At 36.5% G+C, this 18,101-nt stretch overlaps 1 protein-coding gene and 1 pseudogene across 2 annotated transcripts in view; both read right to left on the minus strand.

The window, feature by feature from the left end:
• Positions 1-18,101, minus strand: part of RMDN1 (regulator of microtubule dynamics 1) — a gene marked incomplete at its 5' end in the record, with an annotated part of 36,875 nt that overhangs the window by 15,697 nt on the left and 3,077 nt on the right. The window contains 2 exons of the mRNA XM_079722755.1: positions 1,411-1,507; positions 6,243-6,360. Of these exons, the coding sequence (XP_079578881.1) occupies positions 1,411-1,507; positions 6,243-6,360 (215 nt within the window). The remainder of the gene's footprint in view (positions 1-1,410; positions 1,508-6,242; positions 6,361-18,101) is intronic.
• On the minus strand, positions 3,251-4,247 carry LOC307065745 (L-lactate dehydrogenase A-like 6A; annotated as a pseudogene). The gene has a single exon. The product of its transcript is annotated as an L-lactate dehydrogenase A-like 6A (transcript).

Consider the following 18,101-nt stretch of genomic DNA (forward strand, 5'->3'; position numbering starts at 1 on the left):
CTTATAATATCTAAAATACTAACTTCCTTAGAAAATATCTGTATTTGAATTCTCTGAACACTTTCCCTACAAAATTCAACATATAACTTGAAGCTTGACTTCAGTGGCACTGTGCTTCAGACAGCTAATTAACTGGTTCAGACAGTATCCTAAAATACATAAATTTATAGACAAGATCATGCTCTATAAAACAAAATGCTGTATCCATAGCTCCAAATACAGTACCTGGCACACAAAAAAATATATAGTAAATATCTGTTAATGAATGAATGATTAAATATATTGTAATCTCAAAATAAATCTTAACTTTGAATGTATCATCCATGCCATGATGCATGTAATATTTACAGCTTTGGACTCCTTAAAGAACTGCCATTTAAATATAATTATATAAGACTTGAAATGGCTAATAAATAAAACAGAAACCAAGATTAAAAGTTAGGAATATTTCTTTAAAAACTAACCTTAAATTCCTTTTTATTAAATGCTTGTCTTTAAGCCTACTACATTATACATTTCTTAACAAAAATACTATTCACATAAAGTTGAATGAAATTAAAGGTAGCAATAGTATATTTATAATTCAATGAATATGGAATCACTACCTCGTAGCTTACTTTTCAAGTAATTACTAAAATGACTATAAAATACCAAGCCAACCACCTCAAGTTAGGGGACAATGGAGAAGGAAAGTTGGATCCTATAGATATTTAGGAAGTAAAATTGATGGGTCTTGGGGGGAAAACTGGTTTGGGGAATCTAAGAAAGGTAGCTGAAAGGTAGTTGAAAATGACTCAATATTTTTAGTTCAGGAGATGAGGAAAATCAGTGATCTGGAAATGCCATCTAGCCTGATTTGACTTATTTTATTGGGCTGAATCTCCCTCCTTCTCCATCCTTCCCCCAAAAACGAGGGCACATTAATACAGCAGAATAAGCATGTAAGCTAATACTAAAATTAGAAAAAGGAGGTATTTTTAGTTCCTCTATGAGACTGTGCTTCACAGTGATAACACAGATATCATTCAATGGTGACAAAAAATCATCCTAGCTCATTCAAATCTTTAATATGAAATTTAGAAGAAATGAGAAATATACAATATAGATAAGATAAACATCTATTCAATGACTACCTTGTATTCAAAGCAAAGTAACAAAATGAAAAAAAATTTCAACATTCAACTAGAATAAGTAGAACCACCTTTTCTGAATCAATGAGATATATGTAGCACTTGTGAGTCACTTAACATTAAGAAAAAAATCATACTATAAATTAAACTCTAAGAAGCATTATTTTGAAGTAAAAACTTTTAAAAACTATAAAAATTCCAAGCACCAAGAATATTTTAATTGTTAAATAACAAAAAATTTCAGGAAACCGCAAAACCAGGCCTATCATACATAGCCCACCTTTCCTTGTACTGGGATAGCAACTGGTAAAGTTTTTCTGTTTCTCCACTTTCATATAGGTAGTCTGCTTGTTCAAGGATTTCTTCAACTTTGAAGACTATAAAAGAAAAAGAAACAATAAAGTAGGTCTTCCCAAGCCAGATGGCAATAATTCTAAGAAACGTGAACACTTTTATATAGAAGCTAAAGAAATTAGATACAGAAATCACCTATAAAGAAAGATCAGAAATTCTGAACAATTGAGATGTAAGTATAGTAGAAATAAGTATGAAGCTATCACACATAATAAGTGATTTATTAAAACCTTGGAAAATAAAAAATTAGAAAACTTATTCTGGTACTGACTTAATATGACACATTTTAAAAAAGGAAAAAAGTAATTTTCTGTGAGGAATTTATGGTACCCTTACCCTCCACACAAAGCCTTTGTTATTGTTGCCGCTGTGAAGTAAAAATCCACTGCAGAAAATGATATGATATCCACTTAAAGCACAGAAAATTATTAATTTGCGTGGAATGCAACACACTGTTTTACTAGATTCTTTTTATGATCTAACTTATACAGACATTGTTATGGAAAAAGAGTCAAATTTGTCATCAAAAAATTTAGATGAAGTTAACTACACAGAGAACCTGAAACTTAAATCAGAGGCACTATACTCCAACCAACTCATTAATGAGTTTAGATATTACAACAAAAACCATAAAACTTATAGACAGTGTAATGCTCTAAAAAAGTTGACTAGTTACTAAAAAACCCAGTTAGTCTGAATTTCAGATATTCCAATTATTACTAATGAACATACACATTTAATTATGTCTTCTATAAGGGTGCTGTATTACTTAGTCTTATGTATAAGCCAACATTCCAATATGTTCAGTAAAGTTACTTTATTATTTATCTTAGTATGCTTTAATCATAGTGTATGTGAGGCTAAAAAAATTTTTTTTCATTGAAGTACAGTTGGTGTACAATATTACATGTTACATGTGCACTAAAATTTTTTTAAGTTTTATGAAAAATTAAAATCTAGACCAGCAAAAATAACCTCATAAATATATGGCACAACTATGTAAACTGAAGTATTTTTTAAGTTAAAATCATCATGTAATTATACTAATTTAAGAAAAATTAAATGACAACAGCAAGGAAACCCTAAAATAAAGATTTTTTTTTCCTCTATAATCCTACTTCAGTCTGGTTGGGTGCTATAGTTTAGTAATATTCTCATGGCCGGTTAATTTTCTTAAGTTTGCTTTCATTCTATTCTATATTTTTATCAGTGGCTCATTTTCCATATTTGGGTTATAAAAAGCCAAAGATTCTTAAAGAGTAAGTAGTAGGAAGTAAATAGTCTCAGCATTCTTAGTCGATATTTGTGGTAGGCAAAAATAATGGCCCCGGACAAGTCCATATCTCAACCCCTGGACCTGTGAAAATGTACAGGTTACTAGGGCAAAGGGGAATTAAGCTTGTAGATGGAATTAAGGTTGCTACTGAGCTAACCTTAAAATAGTACATTATCTTAGCCAGGTGGGTCCAGTATAATCACAAGAGTCCTTAAAAGCAGAAGCAGGAAGCAGAAGAAGAAAGTCACAGCTGGTATGACAATGGAAACAAAGTCAGATACACTTACTTAGGAATAGTAAAAACAAAAAAATATAAGTATCATCCAGCATCTGGATGCTAAATAAAAAGCTGGAGGGCTAAATAAACAGGGGAGTCACTATACCCCATTTCCTTTTTCCAACTTTTACGAATTCAGGTTTATTCAAGTTTGTTAAACAATCCTATAACTACTATCTCTTCAATAACTTCAGAATGGTAGCTTTAACAACTTTAAAGCATGAGCTCCTTCTGAATTTCCCAAAGTTTTTCTGCACTCTTTTTCAAACGGGCCTCCTCTTCAGGGGTCAGCTTTATCTTTGTAAGGTGTGCAATACCATTCTCTCCCAGAATACAAGGAACACTAAGGAACACTTCATTTATTCCATAGAGGTCCTTACTTATGGTGGAAACTCTCCTAAGACTCTTAAAAATGCTTTCTGTTAAATCAGCTAAAGTTAGGCCAATGGCCCAATTAATATAAACTTTCCTTTTAACCATTTCATAGCCATAGGTAATCATTTCTTTGTGGACATTTTTCCACTGTTCAGGATCTTTATCTGTTCCTATATCTAAGTTTAGATCCTTCAAAGGGACACGGCAATGTTAACTTCACTCCACACAGGTACACTTAAGTCTCCACGTTTACCAAGGATCCATCTATGACAGCTTTCAGAGTGGATAGCAAGCCTTTGCCCAATGAAGAAATGGAAATGGGTAGACTTCAGATTACAGCCACTTCCAGTAACATGGTTTTTGGGAAAGGCACTCAACTTCCAAGCTACGTAATTAAGATATCCACTGGATTGGAAGCAAATATCAGTTTGCAGCCAGGATTACACTGGGTAATACTAGAAATCATTAATTTAAAGATGGGCACATTTTACTTGACTACATCAAAGTGTGTTTCTCTTTTTCTTGGGTATGCACCTGCTATGATAATCACTAGGTTGGAGTTTGCAGTGACAAGGTAATCTTTGCTGGAAACAATATTTGGCATTTTCATGAAAGGGCTGCCATGCTGAAGAGCCACTGTCTCACCCTTCAGTTTGCCTTCATCAACATCCACAAAGGCAAGTTCATCACTCAAGCCTTTTAATAAGATGCTATTAGCACAGGCCATGACAACCAATCCACTTCCTATAATGGAGATCTTATTGTGATGAACGGTTTCCTCTGAAGTGAAATTCTTAATAAGTTCACACTTGACAGTAGCCATCTTGGAAACGGGAGTGAAGGGTCAGCCATTGCTCAGCAGGATGTGTGAGTCTGGCTGGGACACAGAGCAATCTCTGGGCAAGGGAGCCTACCCACTTGGTGATCCACAGGACTCCTGTAGCCCAGTTCATGGCCATTCATTCAAGAGGTGGAGGAAGAAAATGGAGGAAAGCCACATCAAAGTACCTTGAAGTACAAAGTCAGGAAACAGTTGACGGTTTGACACTCCCCCTTACCCTGTACTACTGTGGCTGTGCAAGGTCACACCCCAGATCATGCAGGCCTCACAGGGGCCTAGCACCTTAAAATGTTATTTTTAATTTACCAAATATGCAGTAATTTTCTGTCATTAGGACACTTCTGAAAAAACCAACTATGATCATTAAGGCTATAAATAATTTTGACTTTGCCTTTCAAAGTGCCATATTTTGTTCCTTAGGGAAGCCCTAAAACTTTGCACTCATTTCTGTAATGGTGCTAAAGCTCACTGAAACTAAGTGTGATAGACATGAAAAGAAATAGGTAAGGTCTCTGCTCTGGTACTTTGAAGAAGTTTAACTTTTTGAGTTTCTTTACAAAAATTAATATAATGGGGCGCACGCACACAAAAATCTTAAAAGTGCAACCACTGGGCACGTCTCTCAAGGATGCTTTAAAAAAAATTAATATTGTAATGTGAAAATATGGCTTCTCCTAACTACTTTACAAGGTTGCTATGAGAGTTAAAGTTATGATGAAAAGTCTAGGGAGCTTTAAAAAGCTGAGTTTTAAGTATTTGCCAAAATATGTCATTGAGCCAGTGACAAAACCAAGTCCTCTACTTTGTCTTTCATGAAAATAAATGATATATTAAACGAAAGAAAAAATAAAACAAAAACGTAGCAATTCAAGTATCTGCTTTTTTAAAAATATAAGAATAGTCATGGGCAAATGAAATCAACAAATAACTAGTACTCTTTAATTAATCTCAAATTCTTCATCTACTAGAACTTTAATAAGAACATCTATTCAAAATAAAATCTCTTCTTTCCCAAGTACCTTCTTGATAGTTAAAAAGTGAGGACTGTGAAAAACAAAAAGGCTTATTAACTCATAAATTAAAAGTTTTTCTCTAATAGACTGAATTTTGGCTCTGTCTACATACACAACTGGTTTAACTAAATTTAATTTTTTAAATATGGCAAGTCTTATTTTATGTTTATATATCTATAGTTTTCTAAATTAAAAAATAAAAAATTTGATGGAATTTTTCTATTTTTCAGCCATTTATTTGATATTTAGTGCCAAATTGCATTCTGTTTATAAATAAAATGTTTTTATCTCCAAGTAACTGGACTTTTCTTAACTACATCAAGAAGAATTAACACCTCGGCATTAAAGAAGCAAAAGAATCATTGTATCATTATAAAGTAGGCACAGCCAAATAAATACATAAATAAATACATAAATAAATAAATATTTTAAAAAATAGAGGTTGACAAACTTTTTCTATAAAGATCCAGAGAGTAAATATTTTAAGAGCAAATATTCTTTGTGGGCCAGATATGGTCTCTGTGGTATATTCTTCCCCCCCAGCCCCACAACCCCTCCACCCTTTAAAAATATAAAAAAACATTCTTAGCCCAAGGGTCCTATAAAACTATAAAGTATTGAGTGTTTCTCACTGAAGGAGCTCTAGCTGCTAGAAGACATTTTATATATTTGAATAGATAATGCAACTAACATATTAGAGGCTAGATTATTTTCTGCTTTTCTCTAGTTGTCAGTCTGATTATATATATATATATATATATATATATATATATATATATACATATATATACACATATATATATCTGTCTGTCCACAGTAGAGACATATAGACAAGTAGAGAAAAGTAGAGAAAAGCAGAAAATAACCTAGCCTCTAACATGTTAGTTGCATTATCTATTCAAAAATAATAAGTTATTAACAAAATATAACAAACACAAAGAACTCTAAGTGTTCCTGATGTTTACCTTAGGCTTACCTTTGGCTGCGGCATGAACCACAGCAGCCTGGGAAATGACTTGATAAGTTTCAAAACCCAAATAAGACAAGGCAGAGAATAAAAGACTTCTTTTGAAAGCTCCAGGGTTTCCCATCACCTATGGAAAGAATTATGGTCAGGGTTAACAAACTTAGAAAATTTGAAGAAACTGCTATCCCAAGCAAAGATTACATCAATTTTCTCCTACCCCCAAGACAATCAATCCTAAGAGTATTGGAAGCTCAAAATTTACTTTGTCAAATTCTTCAGTGAAACTATTTCACATAATTATTTTATAGGGAGAGCATATCCTGCTAAGAAAAGATTCTTAACAACAGCTGATAGTGGTAGCTTATGTAACAATCACAGTTATGCTGATAAGTGCTGGACTGGAAGATCTACATTTTATTTGAGGAAGCATGGATATTATAATTTCTTGAAATAAAATAAGAGACACCAATATAATATCAACCTTAAGAACAGACAAGATTAAAGATATCAAATATGGTAATTACACATAAAAAATATACATGGCTTTAAATAAAGCTAACTTCAAAAGTGATCCATGAAATCCAGTTTTAAAATAAACCATGAATAAAATAAAGAGCATATCAAAACAGATTTAGAAATTAATTTTCATAATTATGGCCAGAATTCTCAAGACCAATGGCAAAGGAGTATATAGATATCACTGCAGCAATTCTTCCCTTTTTTTCACATCAATTTTTTCCTTTCTGTCAATTTATTCCCATCTGTATAAAAACAAGCTATACTATCTTTGTAAGCTGTAATTGTTCCCTTCTTAAAAACAAGACAGGGCTTCCCCGGTGGCGCAGTGGTTGAGAGTCTGTCTGCCGATACAGGGGACACAGGTTTGTGCTCCGGTCCGGGAAGATCCCACATGCCGAGGAGCGGCTGAGCCCATGAGCCATGGCCGCTGAGCCTGCGCGTCCGGAGCCTGTGCTCCGCAACGGGAGTGGCCACAACAGTGAGAGGCCCGCATACCGCAAACAAACAAACAAACAAAAAGCTTCCTTTTGACTTCACATCTCCCTTCAGTCTCATTTTCCAAATTCTCTTTTCAGCAAAACTCTTTCAAAAAGTTGTCTAGAGCTCTGTCTCCACTTCCTCTCTTCCCATTTTCTCTTGAACTCACACAAATCACTTTTATCCCCACAACTCCACTGATGGTATTCTAGTTAAGGCAACCAAGGATGCTACTTCCTAGTAAACTCTCATCTTACTTGATCTATCAACAGCATTTGACAGCTGTTCACTCCCTCTTTTTTTAAAAAAAAAATCATAAATGGATGGTTAATGTAAGAAATTTTTAAAATATCACTTTATTGAGATATGTGACATAAAATAAACTGCATATTCATAATGTGTACCATGTGTTAAGATATATGTAAACCCGTAAAACTATCACCACAATCAAGATAATGAACATAGCCATCAATCCCCCAAATTTCCTCATCTTTTTATAATTCATCCAACCCCTTTCCTCAGTATTTGCTGTGTTCTCTCACTCTTGAAGCACTCTTCACTTAGCTTTTGAAATACTACTCTCTTGAATTTACTCCTATTTCAATAACTGCTCCTTCTCTTTTGTAGGTTCTTCATCTCCAAAACCTCACTGCCCAGGTGTGTCCTGGGTTTAATCCCAGACCTTCGTTTCTCTATACATATCATTTTGGTGATCTCATTTTGTTTCATGGCTTTAAATGCCATCAACATGCCAAAAACATGCAAACTTTAAAAAGCCCAGAGGTCTCCACTTAACTTCAGAATCATATATCCTGCTGCCCAAACAACATTTACCTCCACATGAAGTATAACAGGCATCTCAAGTATCAGCCAAAACAGCTATTGCTTCCCTCAAGTCCACTTCACTCAGTTTTCCCCTTCATGGTATTCACCTTGTACATTACCCATTACTCAGCACAATGCCTTCCATACAATGAATTCTGAAAAAAAAATTTGTCGAAAAAAAAATTTGTTGAACAAAAGAAGCAAGCTATCTCTTAGATATGTCTTTTCGTCAACACTGATTATAATGATTTTAAGCTAAAAGGCATTCAAATATACAAACTCATCACTAGATGTAAAGGAATGTGTCACCACCATCTCCTGGTTTTTCTAACTTCTTGCCAGCTCCTCCTCCTCTTAAATGCTGGAATTCCTCTGTGATAGGCCTTCTTCTCACCTTACTATTAAATACATTTGACCCTCCAACAACACAGGTTTAAGCTGTGTGGGTCCACTTATATGTGGATATTCTTCAATAAATATGTACTATAGTACTAAACAGTTGAACCCACAGATACAGAGGACTGTAAAGTTACAAGCAGATTTTCGACTGCTTGGGGGGGTCAGCACCCTTAACCCCTGCATTGTTCAGGGGTCAACTGTACTTTCAACTTCTACCATGGCATCATTTACAACCATATGCTAAAGTCTCCTGAATCTCGATCTCCAGCCCAGGCATCAGAAGGTAAAAATCAGACCTATCAAACTACTGTCTATTCCACATGTTAACTTGGCTATCTCATCATATTCACCTTAATTACCCCAAAAGATAACTCACCTCCTCCTTTATCCCTCCAAATTGTTTTCTTTGGTCCTATCCCAGGAAATAGCACCACCATCCACACTGCTAGAGTAGCCAGAAAACTGAGAATCATCCTTGACTTCTTCCTTTGAACTCCCACATCAAAGCTATCTTTCAGGTCCCCTTAGTTTACATCATTAATATCCTTTTATTTCCATTTCCATGGCTACCACTAAAGTTCAAACCACCACATTATCTCACCTGTCCTATAGTGATGATCTTTTATTTGGTTTCCAGCATCCACTCTAGCCTATCTATTCTTGACACTAGAAAAAGTTATTTTTTAACTCAAATCTGATCTTATGAATTCTCAGTTTAAAACTCTTTCATGATTTCCTATAACCTTTAGAATAAAATAAAAAAATATTTAACATGGTCTACAAGGTTTTCAGAGTCTAGTTGTGGTAGGCAGCCTCTAAAATGGTCCCCAATGAGTGCTGGTTCAAGATGACAACATAGGAGGAAGCTGAACACACCTCCTCCCACAGACACACCAAATCTACAGCTACATATACAACAATTTCCTCTGAAAGAAACCCCCAAACTAGCTGAGTGACTCCTCCACATCAGACAACGGAGGAAAAACCCACATCCAAAACAGGTAGGAGAGGCTGAGACAAAATTTTCCCGTAAACCCACCTTTGGTGTGGAGACCCAGTATTGGGAGCGAACTCACAACCCTGAGCTTCTCCCTGAGGAACGAAGGGCTTGAACCTCACACTGGGCACCCCAACTTTAAAGACTTGTACCTGAGAGGTGAACTCCAAAACATCTAACTTAGAAAGCCAATGGAGCTTGTGTCCATGAGACCCACAAGGCTATAGCAAACTGAGAAACAATTCTTTTGTTTGTGTGTTTGTTTTGTGGTACACAGGCCTCTCACTGTTGTGGCCTCTCCCGTTGAGGAGCACAGGCTCCGGACGCGCAGGCTTAGCGGCCATGGCTCACGGGCCCAGCCGCTCCGCGGCATGTGGGATCTTCCCGGACCGGGGCACGAACCCGAGTCCCCTGCATCGGCAGGCAGACTCTCAACCACTGCGCCACCAGGGAAGCCCTGAGAAACAATTCTTTAAGCGCTCACGCAAACTCATCCATCCCAGAGACCAGCAGAGACAGTCAACTGAAAAGCACCCAGACTTTCTGTGAAAGACACTTATTTGCTTATCTTATCTTCAGCCAGAGGAGCAGGTGTCTAATTTAACACACAGTAATCATTTCTAGAGATCTCAGAGGGTGGGCACTATCAAAGCACTCTTGCTTTGCCATGCTCCAGGTAACCAGTATCTCCCCCAAAAGCATTTGTGCATACTTTTGGTACCCCGGTTTTTGCAGCTGCCACCAGGGGACACCCCCTGTTCGCTTGACTCTGGCGGCCAATGAGGCTTATGTTCATGAGTTTCACAGAACTGTAACAAACAGAAAAACAGTTCTAAAGTGGCTAACTCCCCACCCCCACAGGGCACAGTACACTATGTTCCCTACATACGAACATTCAAGTTGAGAACTTTCAAAGATTCAAACATGCTTTCTCATGTCCAATCACGTAAGTTAGTTCACATGTCTGGCACACATTGTCATGTGTGGGCATCCTCTACAAGTGGTTGTGCTTCTGTGTACTTTACTATACAGTACTGTACACATACAGTAGTACAGGATCTTTATTTCAAGCCCAGGATGTCCAGAAGCAAATGTAAAAGCAGCAGTGATGCAGCTGGTACTGCTAAGAAGCGTCAAGCGATAACAATGGAAACAAAAGTGAAAATAATTGAGAGAGTGGAGCAAGGCAAAAAAATTGTAGACGTCACTCATTCTTATAACCCGAATGGTTCAACCATTGGCACAATTCTGAAGAACAAGGACAAGATCGTGGAACATGTGAAGTCCACTGTGCCGATAATGTCAACAAGAATATTGAAGAAGCATGGAAAAGTGATGGAGGAGATGGAGAAACTTCTCAGTGTGTGGACGCAGGATCAGCATCAGCGCAGAGTCTCATTAAGCTTAATGCTGATTCAAAAGAAATGTAAAAGCCTTTATGAAGCCTTGAAGAAGAAACATGGCAAAGAACAAGAGGGCACATCTTTTAATGCCAGCCATGGTTGGTTTCATCGGTTCAAGTCTAGAGCCAACTTTCACAACATAAAAGTAAGTGGCGAGGCAGAGGGTGCAGATACGGTAGCTGCCCAGGAATTTCCTGAAATGCTTTGAGAAATTACTGATGAAGGAACATATTTACCCTAGCAGGTTTTTAATGTGGATGAGACAGGACTACCAGACCAAAATTACATCAGTAAGGAGGAAAAGTTGATGCCAGATTGTAAAGCAACAAAGGATAGGCTAACTCTGTTGTTTGGTGGCAATGCTTCCAGTGATATGAAGCTGAAGCCTCTCTTAGTTTATCATTCAGAGAACCCAAGAGCCCTTAAAAATATAGCCAAGGGCTCTCTTCCTGTTGTATGGAAAAGTAACCCCAAAGTCTAGGTTACACAGGCCATTTTCCAGGATTGGTTTTTCCACCCTTTATCCCGGAGGTAGAGGAATATTGCTTGGAGAAGGATGTCCCATTCAACATTCTTCTGTTGCTCAACAATGCTCCAGGCCACCCCCCATTCATGGGTGACTTTCATCCCAAAGTCAAAGTAGTGTATCTGCCACCAAATACTACATCACTCTTCCAACTTGTGGACCAGGGAGTTACAGCGACTTTCAAGAAACATTATCTACGTCACACTTTTTGTCAGGCAGTAAAGGTGCGTGATCAATCAGGAACAACCTTGTGACAATTTTGGAAGGACTATAACATCTACAAGGCCATAAAAAATACTGACTTTGCTTGGCATGAGGTTATGGCCGTCACCGTGAATGGGATTTGGAAGAACTTTGCCCACAGTTTGTTCATGGATTTGAGAAGGTGGATGAGGAGTCCAAAGAGGTCTTCAGCAACTTAGTGACTCTCAGTGATAAGCTGGAGCTAGATCTGCAAGAGGACAATTTCACTGAACTCCTTGCTGTGCAACACAAGGAGCTTACTAATGAAGACCTGATGGAATTGGAGGCCCAGAGGAAGGACAAAGAAAGACAAGAGGAAGAAGAAGTAACTGAAGAACAAAAGAGATTCACGATGCAGGGAATGGCAAGGGGATTTTCTTTATTTGAGGAGTCACTGTTAGCTTTTGAGGCACAGGACCCGAACATAGAACGGTACACAAAGGTTGCAGCAGCCATTCAGAATGCAATCCAGTGCTACCGTGTCATTTATGATGAGAAAAAAAGAGCTACTACCCAGACATCACTGGATAATTTTTTCAAAAGGGTAGATAGAATTGTATCCAGCAAGGAACCAGAACATGTGCCATCAATGGCAGGCATGAGTGAAACTGCAGCTTGCCCTCCATCTCCAGATCCTTCAGCTCTACCATCTCCCACCTCCTCTCCCTCTTCCAGTCAGTAACTATTCCTGCCTGTTCACTCGATGCCAGCCCCTGTATGCCAGCTGCTGTACTGTACTACTGTATTTTTCAAGGTACTATAGTGTAAGATTAAAAATGTTTTATTTTTTGTGTTTGTTTTTTATGTATTATTTGTGTGAAAAGTATTATAAATCTATCACAGTACAGTACTATGTAGCCGATTGTGTTAGCTGGATACCTAGGCTAAGTTTGGTGGACTTACGAACAAACTGAACTGATGAATGTGCTCTCGGAACAGAACTTGTTTGTATGTAGGGGACTTACTGTACAGAGAAAACAGACTGAAATGCACCTCCAGGCCTTCTGTGATAGAGGCCTATTAGCTTATCTTCATAGCTAGGCCTAAATGGAAGGTCACTAATTAAATACACATATTAGGGGCCAATTACAATCCTTTCCAATTATAAAACCTCAGAAAAAGACCTTAATAAAATGGAAACCAGTGATTTACCTGATAAAGTGCTCAAAATAATCCAAAAAGATGCTCACTGAGCTCAGAGGAAGAATGATGAACAAAGTGAGAATTTCAACAAAGGGACAGAATATATAAGAAAGTACCAAACAGAAATCATAGAGCTGAAGAATACAATAACTGAAATGAAAAATACAACAGAGCAGTTCAACAGCAGACTAGAAGAAGTGGAAGAAGGGATCAGTGAACTTGAAGACAGGGCAATGGAACTCATCCAATCAGAGCAGCACAAACGAAAAAAAAGAATAAAGAAGAGTGAAGAGAGCTTAAGGGACTTAACGGACAACATCAAACAAAGCAATATTTGTATTATAGATGTCCCAGAAGGAGAAGAGAAAGGGGCAGAAAACTTATTTGAAGAAACAGTGGCTGAAAACTTCCCTAATCCAGGGAAGAAAACAGACATCCAGATCCAGGAAGCCCAGAGAATTCAAAAAAAAAGATGAATCCAAAGAGACCCACACCAAGACACATGAAAATTAAAGAGTCAAGACAAGCAGGGAACCTTAAAAGCAGCAAGAGAAAAGCAACGTGTTACCTACAAGGGATTTCCCTCCCACCCCAAGACTTATCAGCAGATATTTCAGCAGAAACTTTGCAGGCCAGAAGGGAGCTGGGCACAATATATTTAAAGTCCTGAAAGGAAAAACTGCCAACTAAGAACACTCTACCTGGTAAAGTTGTCCTTCAGAATTGAAGGAGAGATTAACAGTTTTCCAGACAAGCAAAACCTAAAGAAGTTTATCATCACTAGAATGGTCTTACAAGAAACCTTAAAGGGACTTCCTTAATTTGAAATGAAAGGGTGCTGATTAGTAACAGGAAAACATATGAAAGTACAAATCTCACCAGTAAAGGTAAATACATATGAAAATTGGGAAAATCTAATGTTGTAAAGGTGGTGAGTTAATTGACTATAAAGCTAGTAGTAAAAATAATTTGTTAACAGACACACAAAATAAAAAGAAATAAACTGCAACATCAAAAACATAAAATGTGGGGGGAAGGGAGAAGTAAAAACATACAGCTTTAGAAAGCATTCAAATTTTAGTTGCTATCAACTTAAAGTAGATTGTTAAAACTCTAAGAGGTTTTATGTAAGCCTCACGGTAACCACAAAGCAAACACCTATAGGAGGGGCTTCTCTGGTGGCACAGTGGTTAAGAATCTGCCTGCCAATGCATGGAACACGGGTTCAAGCCCTGGTCTGGGAAGATCCCACATGCCGCAGAGCAACTAAGCCCGTGCGCTACAACTAGTGAGCCTGCACTCTAGAGCCTGCCAGCCACAACTACTGAGCCGGCGTGCCACAACTACTGAAGCCCGCATGCCTAGAGCCCATGCTCTATAACAAGAAAGCCACCGCAATAAGAAGCCTGTGTACTGCAACAAAGAGTAGCCCGCGCTCGCCACAACTAGAGAAAGCCCGTGCACAGCAACAAAGACCTGACACAACCAAAAATAAATAAAAGAAAATAAATTAATTTAAAAAATAAAACTATAGGAGATACACCAAAGAGAAAAAGAATAAGCATTCCACTTCAGAAAATGAACAAATCACAAAGGAAGAGAGCAAAAGCAGAGGAAAGGAACAAAAGAATTACAAAACAACCAAAAAACAATTAACAAAATGGCAATAGTAAATCCATACCTATCAGTAATTACTTTAAATGTAAATGGACCAAATTCTCCAACCAAAAGACACAGAGTGGTTGAATAGATTAAAAAAGAAAAGAAAAGAAAAAAACAGACTCAACTATATGCTGCCTACAATGAAAACAATTCAGCTTTAAGGACACACAGAGACTGAAAATGAAGAATGAAGGGATGGAAAAAATATTCCATGCAAATGGAAAACAAAAGGAAGTTGGGGTAGCTGTGTCAGACATTAAGACAAAGACTGTAATAAGAAACAAAGAATGTCATTATATGACGATAAAGGGCTAAATCCAACAAGATGATATAACGTTTGTAAATATGCATCCAACATAGGAGGACCTAAATATATAAAGCAATTATCAACAGACCTAAAGACAGAAATAGATGGCAATACAATAATAGTAAGGGACTTCAATACCCCACTTTCATCAATGGATAGATCATCCAGAAAGAAAATCAATAAGGAAACACTGGCCTCAAACAACATGTTTAACCAGATGGACTTAATGGGCATATATAGAACATTCCATCCCAAAGCAACAGAATATACAAACGTACATGAAACATTCTCCAGGACAGATCATAATGTTAGGTCACAAAATAAGTCTTAATAAACTTAGGAAGATTAAAATCATATCACGCATTTTTTCTAACCACAATGATATGAAACTAGAAATCAATTACAAGAAGAAAATTCACATATATATGAAGATTAAACAACATGCTACTGTACAACCAATGCTTCAAAGAAGAAATGAAGAGAAATTTAAGAAAAAACACCTTGAAAAAACTGGAAATGGCAATACAGCATACCAAAACCTGCAGGATGTAGCAAAAGCAGTTCTAAGAGGGAAGTTCATAGTGATAAATGCCTATGTTAACAAACATGAAAGATTTCAATTAAACAACTCACTTGACACCTCAAGGAGCTGGAAAAAAAGAAAAAAGAAAAAGAAAAACAAACAAAACCCAAAATTAGCAGAGGGAAGGAAATAACTAAAATCAGAGGGGGAACAAATGAAATACAGACTAAAAAGACAAGAGAAATGATCAATAAAACGAAGACCTGGGTTTTTTTTTTTTTTTTTTTTTTTAAGGTACACAAAATAGACATTTAGCTAGATTCACCAAGTAAAAAGGAGAGGACTCAAATTAATAAAATTATAAATGAAAGAGGAGACAGCACAACCAATACCACAGAAGTACAAAGGACCATAAGAGTCTACTATGAACAACTATACACCAACAAATTGAACAAACTAGAAGAAATGGATAAATTCCTACTAACATACAACCTACCAAGACTGTATCATGAAGAAATAGAAAATCTGAACAGACCAATTACCAATTAAGGCAATTGAATCAGTAATCAAAAGCCTCCCAACAAAGAATGGCCTAGGACTAGATGGATTCACTGGTGAATTCTATCAAACATTTAAGGAATGAATACCAATGCTTCTCAAACTCTTTCAAAAATAGAAGAGGAAAAACTTCCAAACTCATTTTATGAGGCTAGCATTACCCTAATACCAAAGTCAGAAAAGAACATTGCAAGAAAAAAAAAGTACAGGCCAATATCCCTGATGAACATAGATGCAAAAATCTTCAACAGAATTAGCAAATGAAATTCAATAATACATTAAAAGAATCATAAGCCAAGATCAAGTGGGATTTATTTTAGGGATGCAAGGATAGTTCAACATCTGCAAATCAATCTGATTCACCATATTAACAAAATGAATGCCAAAAATCATATGATCATCTCAATAGATGCAAAAAAGCATTTGTCAACATTCAATATCTGTTTATGATAAAATTCTGAACAAAGTGGGTATAGAGGGAATGTACCTCAACGTAATAAAGGCCATAAATGACAAACCCATGGCTAACATCACAGTCAATAGTGAAAAGTTGAAAGCTTCTCCTCTAAGATGAGAAACAAGACAAGGATACCCTCTCTTGCCACTTTTATTCAGTATAGTATTGGAAGTCCTAGCCAAAGCAATTAGGCAAGAAAAAAAAAAAAGGTGTGGGGCATACAAATTGGAAAAGAAGTAAAAGTATCAGTACATGCAGATGACATGACGGCATACACAGAAAACCCTAAAGACTCCACAAAAAAACTGTTAGAAATAATATACGAATTAAGTAAAGTTGCAGCATATAAAATCAATACACAAAAAATGTTTTTATATACTAATAACCAACTATCAAAAATAGAAGTTGAGAAAATAATCCCATTTACAGTTATGCCAAAAAGAATAAAACACCTAGGAATAAATTTAACCAAGGAGGTGAAAGACCTGTACAGTGAAAACTATAAGACACTGATGAAAGAAATTGAAGAGGACATAATGGAAAGATATTCCATGCTCATGGTTTAGAGGAATTAATATTGTTAAAAGGTCCATACTACCCAAAGCAATCTGCAGGTTCAGTACAATCCCTATAAAAATTCCAATGGTGTTTTTCACAGAAATAGAACAATCCTAAAATTTGTATGGAACTACAAAAGACCCCAAATAGCCAAAGCAATCCTGAGAAAAAAAGAGCAAAGCTGGAGGCATCATGCTCCCTGATTTCAAACTAAATTATAAACCTATAGTGATCAAAACAGTATGGTATTCACATAAAAAACAGACACATAGATCAATGAAACAGAGTAGAGAGCCCAGAAATAACCCCACGCCTATGTTGTCAGTAATAATTGACAAAGGAGTCAAGAATATATAATGGGGAAAGGACAGTCTTTTTGGTGTTGGGAAAACTGGACAGCCACATGCAAAAGAATGAAACTGGACCACCACCTTATACTCCATACACAAAAATTAACTCAAAATGGATTAAAGACTTCATTGTAAGACCTGAAACCATAAAACTCCTAGAAGGAAACATAGGGGCTAAGCTCCACGACACTGGTCTTGGCAATGACTTTGAATTTGACACCAAAAACAAAGGCAACAAAAGCAAAAACAAACAAGTGGGACTTCATCAAACTGAAATGTTTCTGCACAGCAAAGGAAACAATGAACAAAATGAAAAGGTAACCTACTGAAAGGGAAAAAATATTTGCAAATCATATATCTGATAAGGGGTTAGTATCTAAAATATATTAAGAACTCATACAACAGCAAAAAAACAAACATCCAATTAAAAAAATGGGTAGAGGATCTGAAGAAACACTTTTCCAAAGAAGACATACAGAGAGCCAAGAGGTACATGAAAAGGTACTCAACATCACTAATCACCAGGGAAATGTAAGTCAGAACCATAATGAAATCTCACCTCACATCTGTTAGAATGGCCATTATCAATAAGACAAGATATATAACCAGTGCTGGAGAGGATTTGAGAAAAGGGCACTCTGTGCACCATTGTTGGGAATGTAAATTGGTGCAGCCACTATGGAAAACAGTATGGTGGTTCTTCCAAAAATTGAAAATGGAACGTCAATATGATCCACCGATTCTCCTTCTGGGTATTTATCCAAAGGAAACAAAAACACTAACTTGAAAAAATATATGCACCCCATGTTGCACTGCAATATTGTTTACAATGGCCAAGACATGAAAGCAACCTAAGTGTCCATCAATGAATGAACAACAACAAAATGATACACACACACAAAATGGAATATTATTCAACCA

This window comes from Hyperoodon ampullatus, assembly GCF_949752795.1.
Source record: "Hyperoodon ampullatus genome assembly, chromosome: 17".
In the NCBI taxonomy this organism is placed as follows: domain Eukaryota; kingdom Metazoa; phylum Chordata; class Mammalia; order Artiodactyla; family Ziphiidae; genus Hyperoodon; species Hyperoodon ampullatus.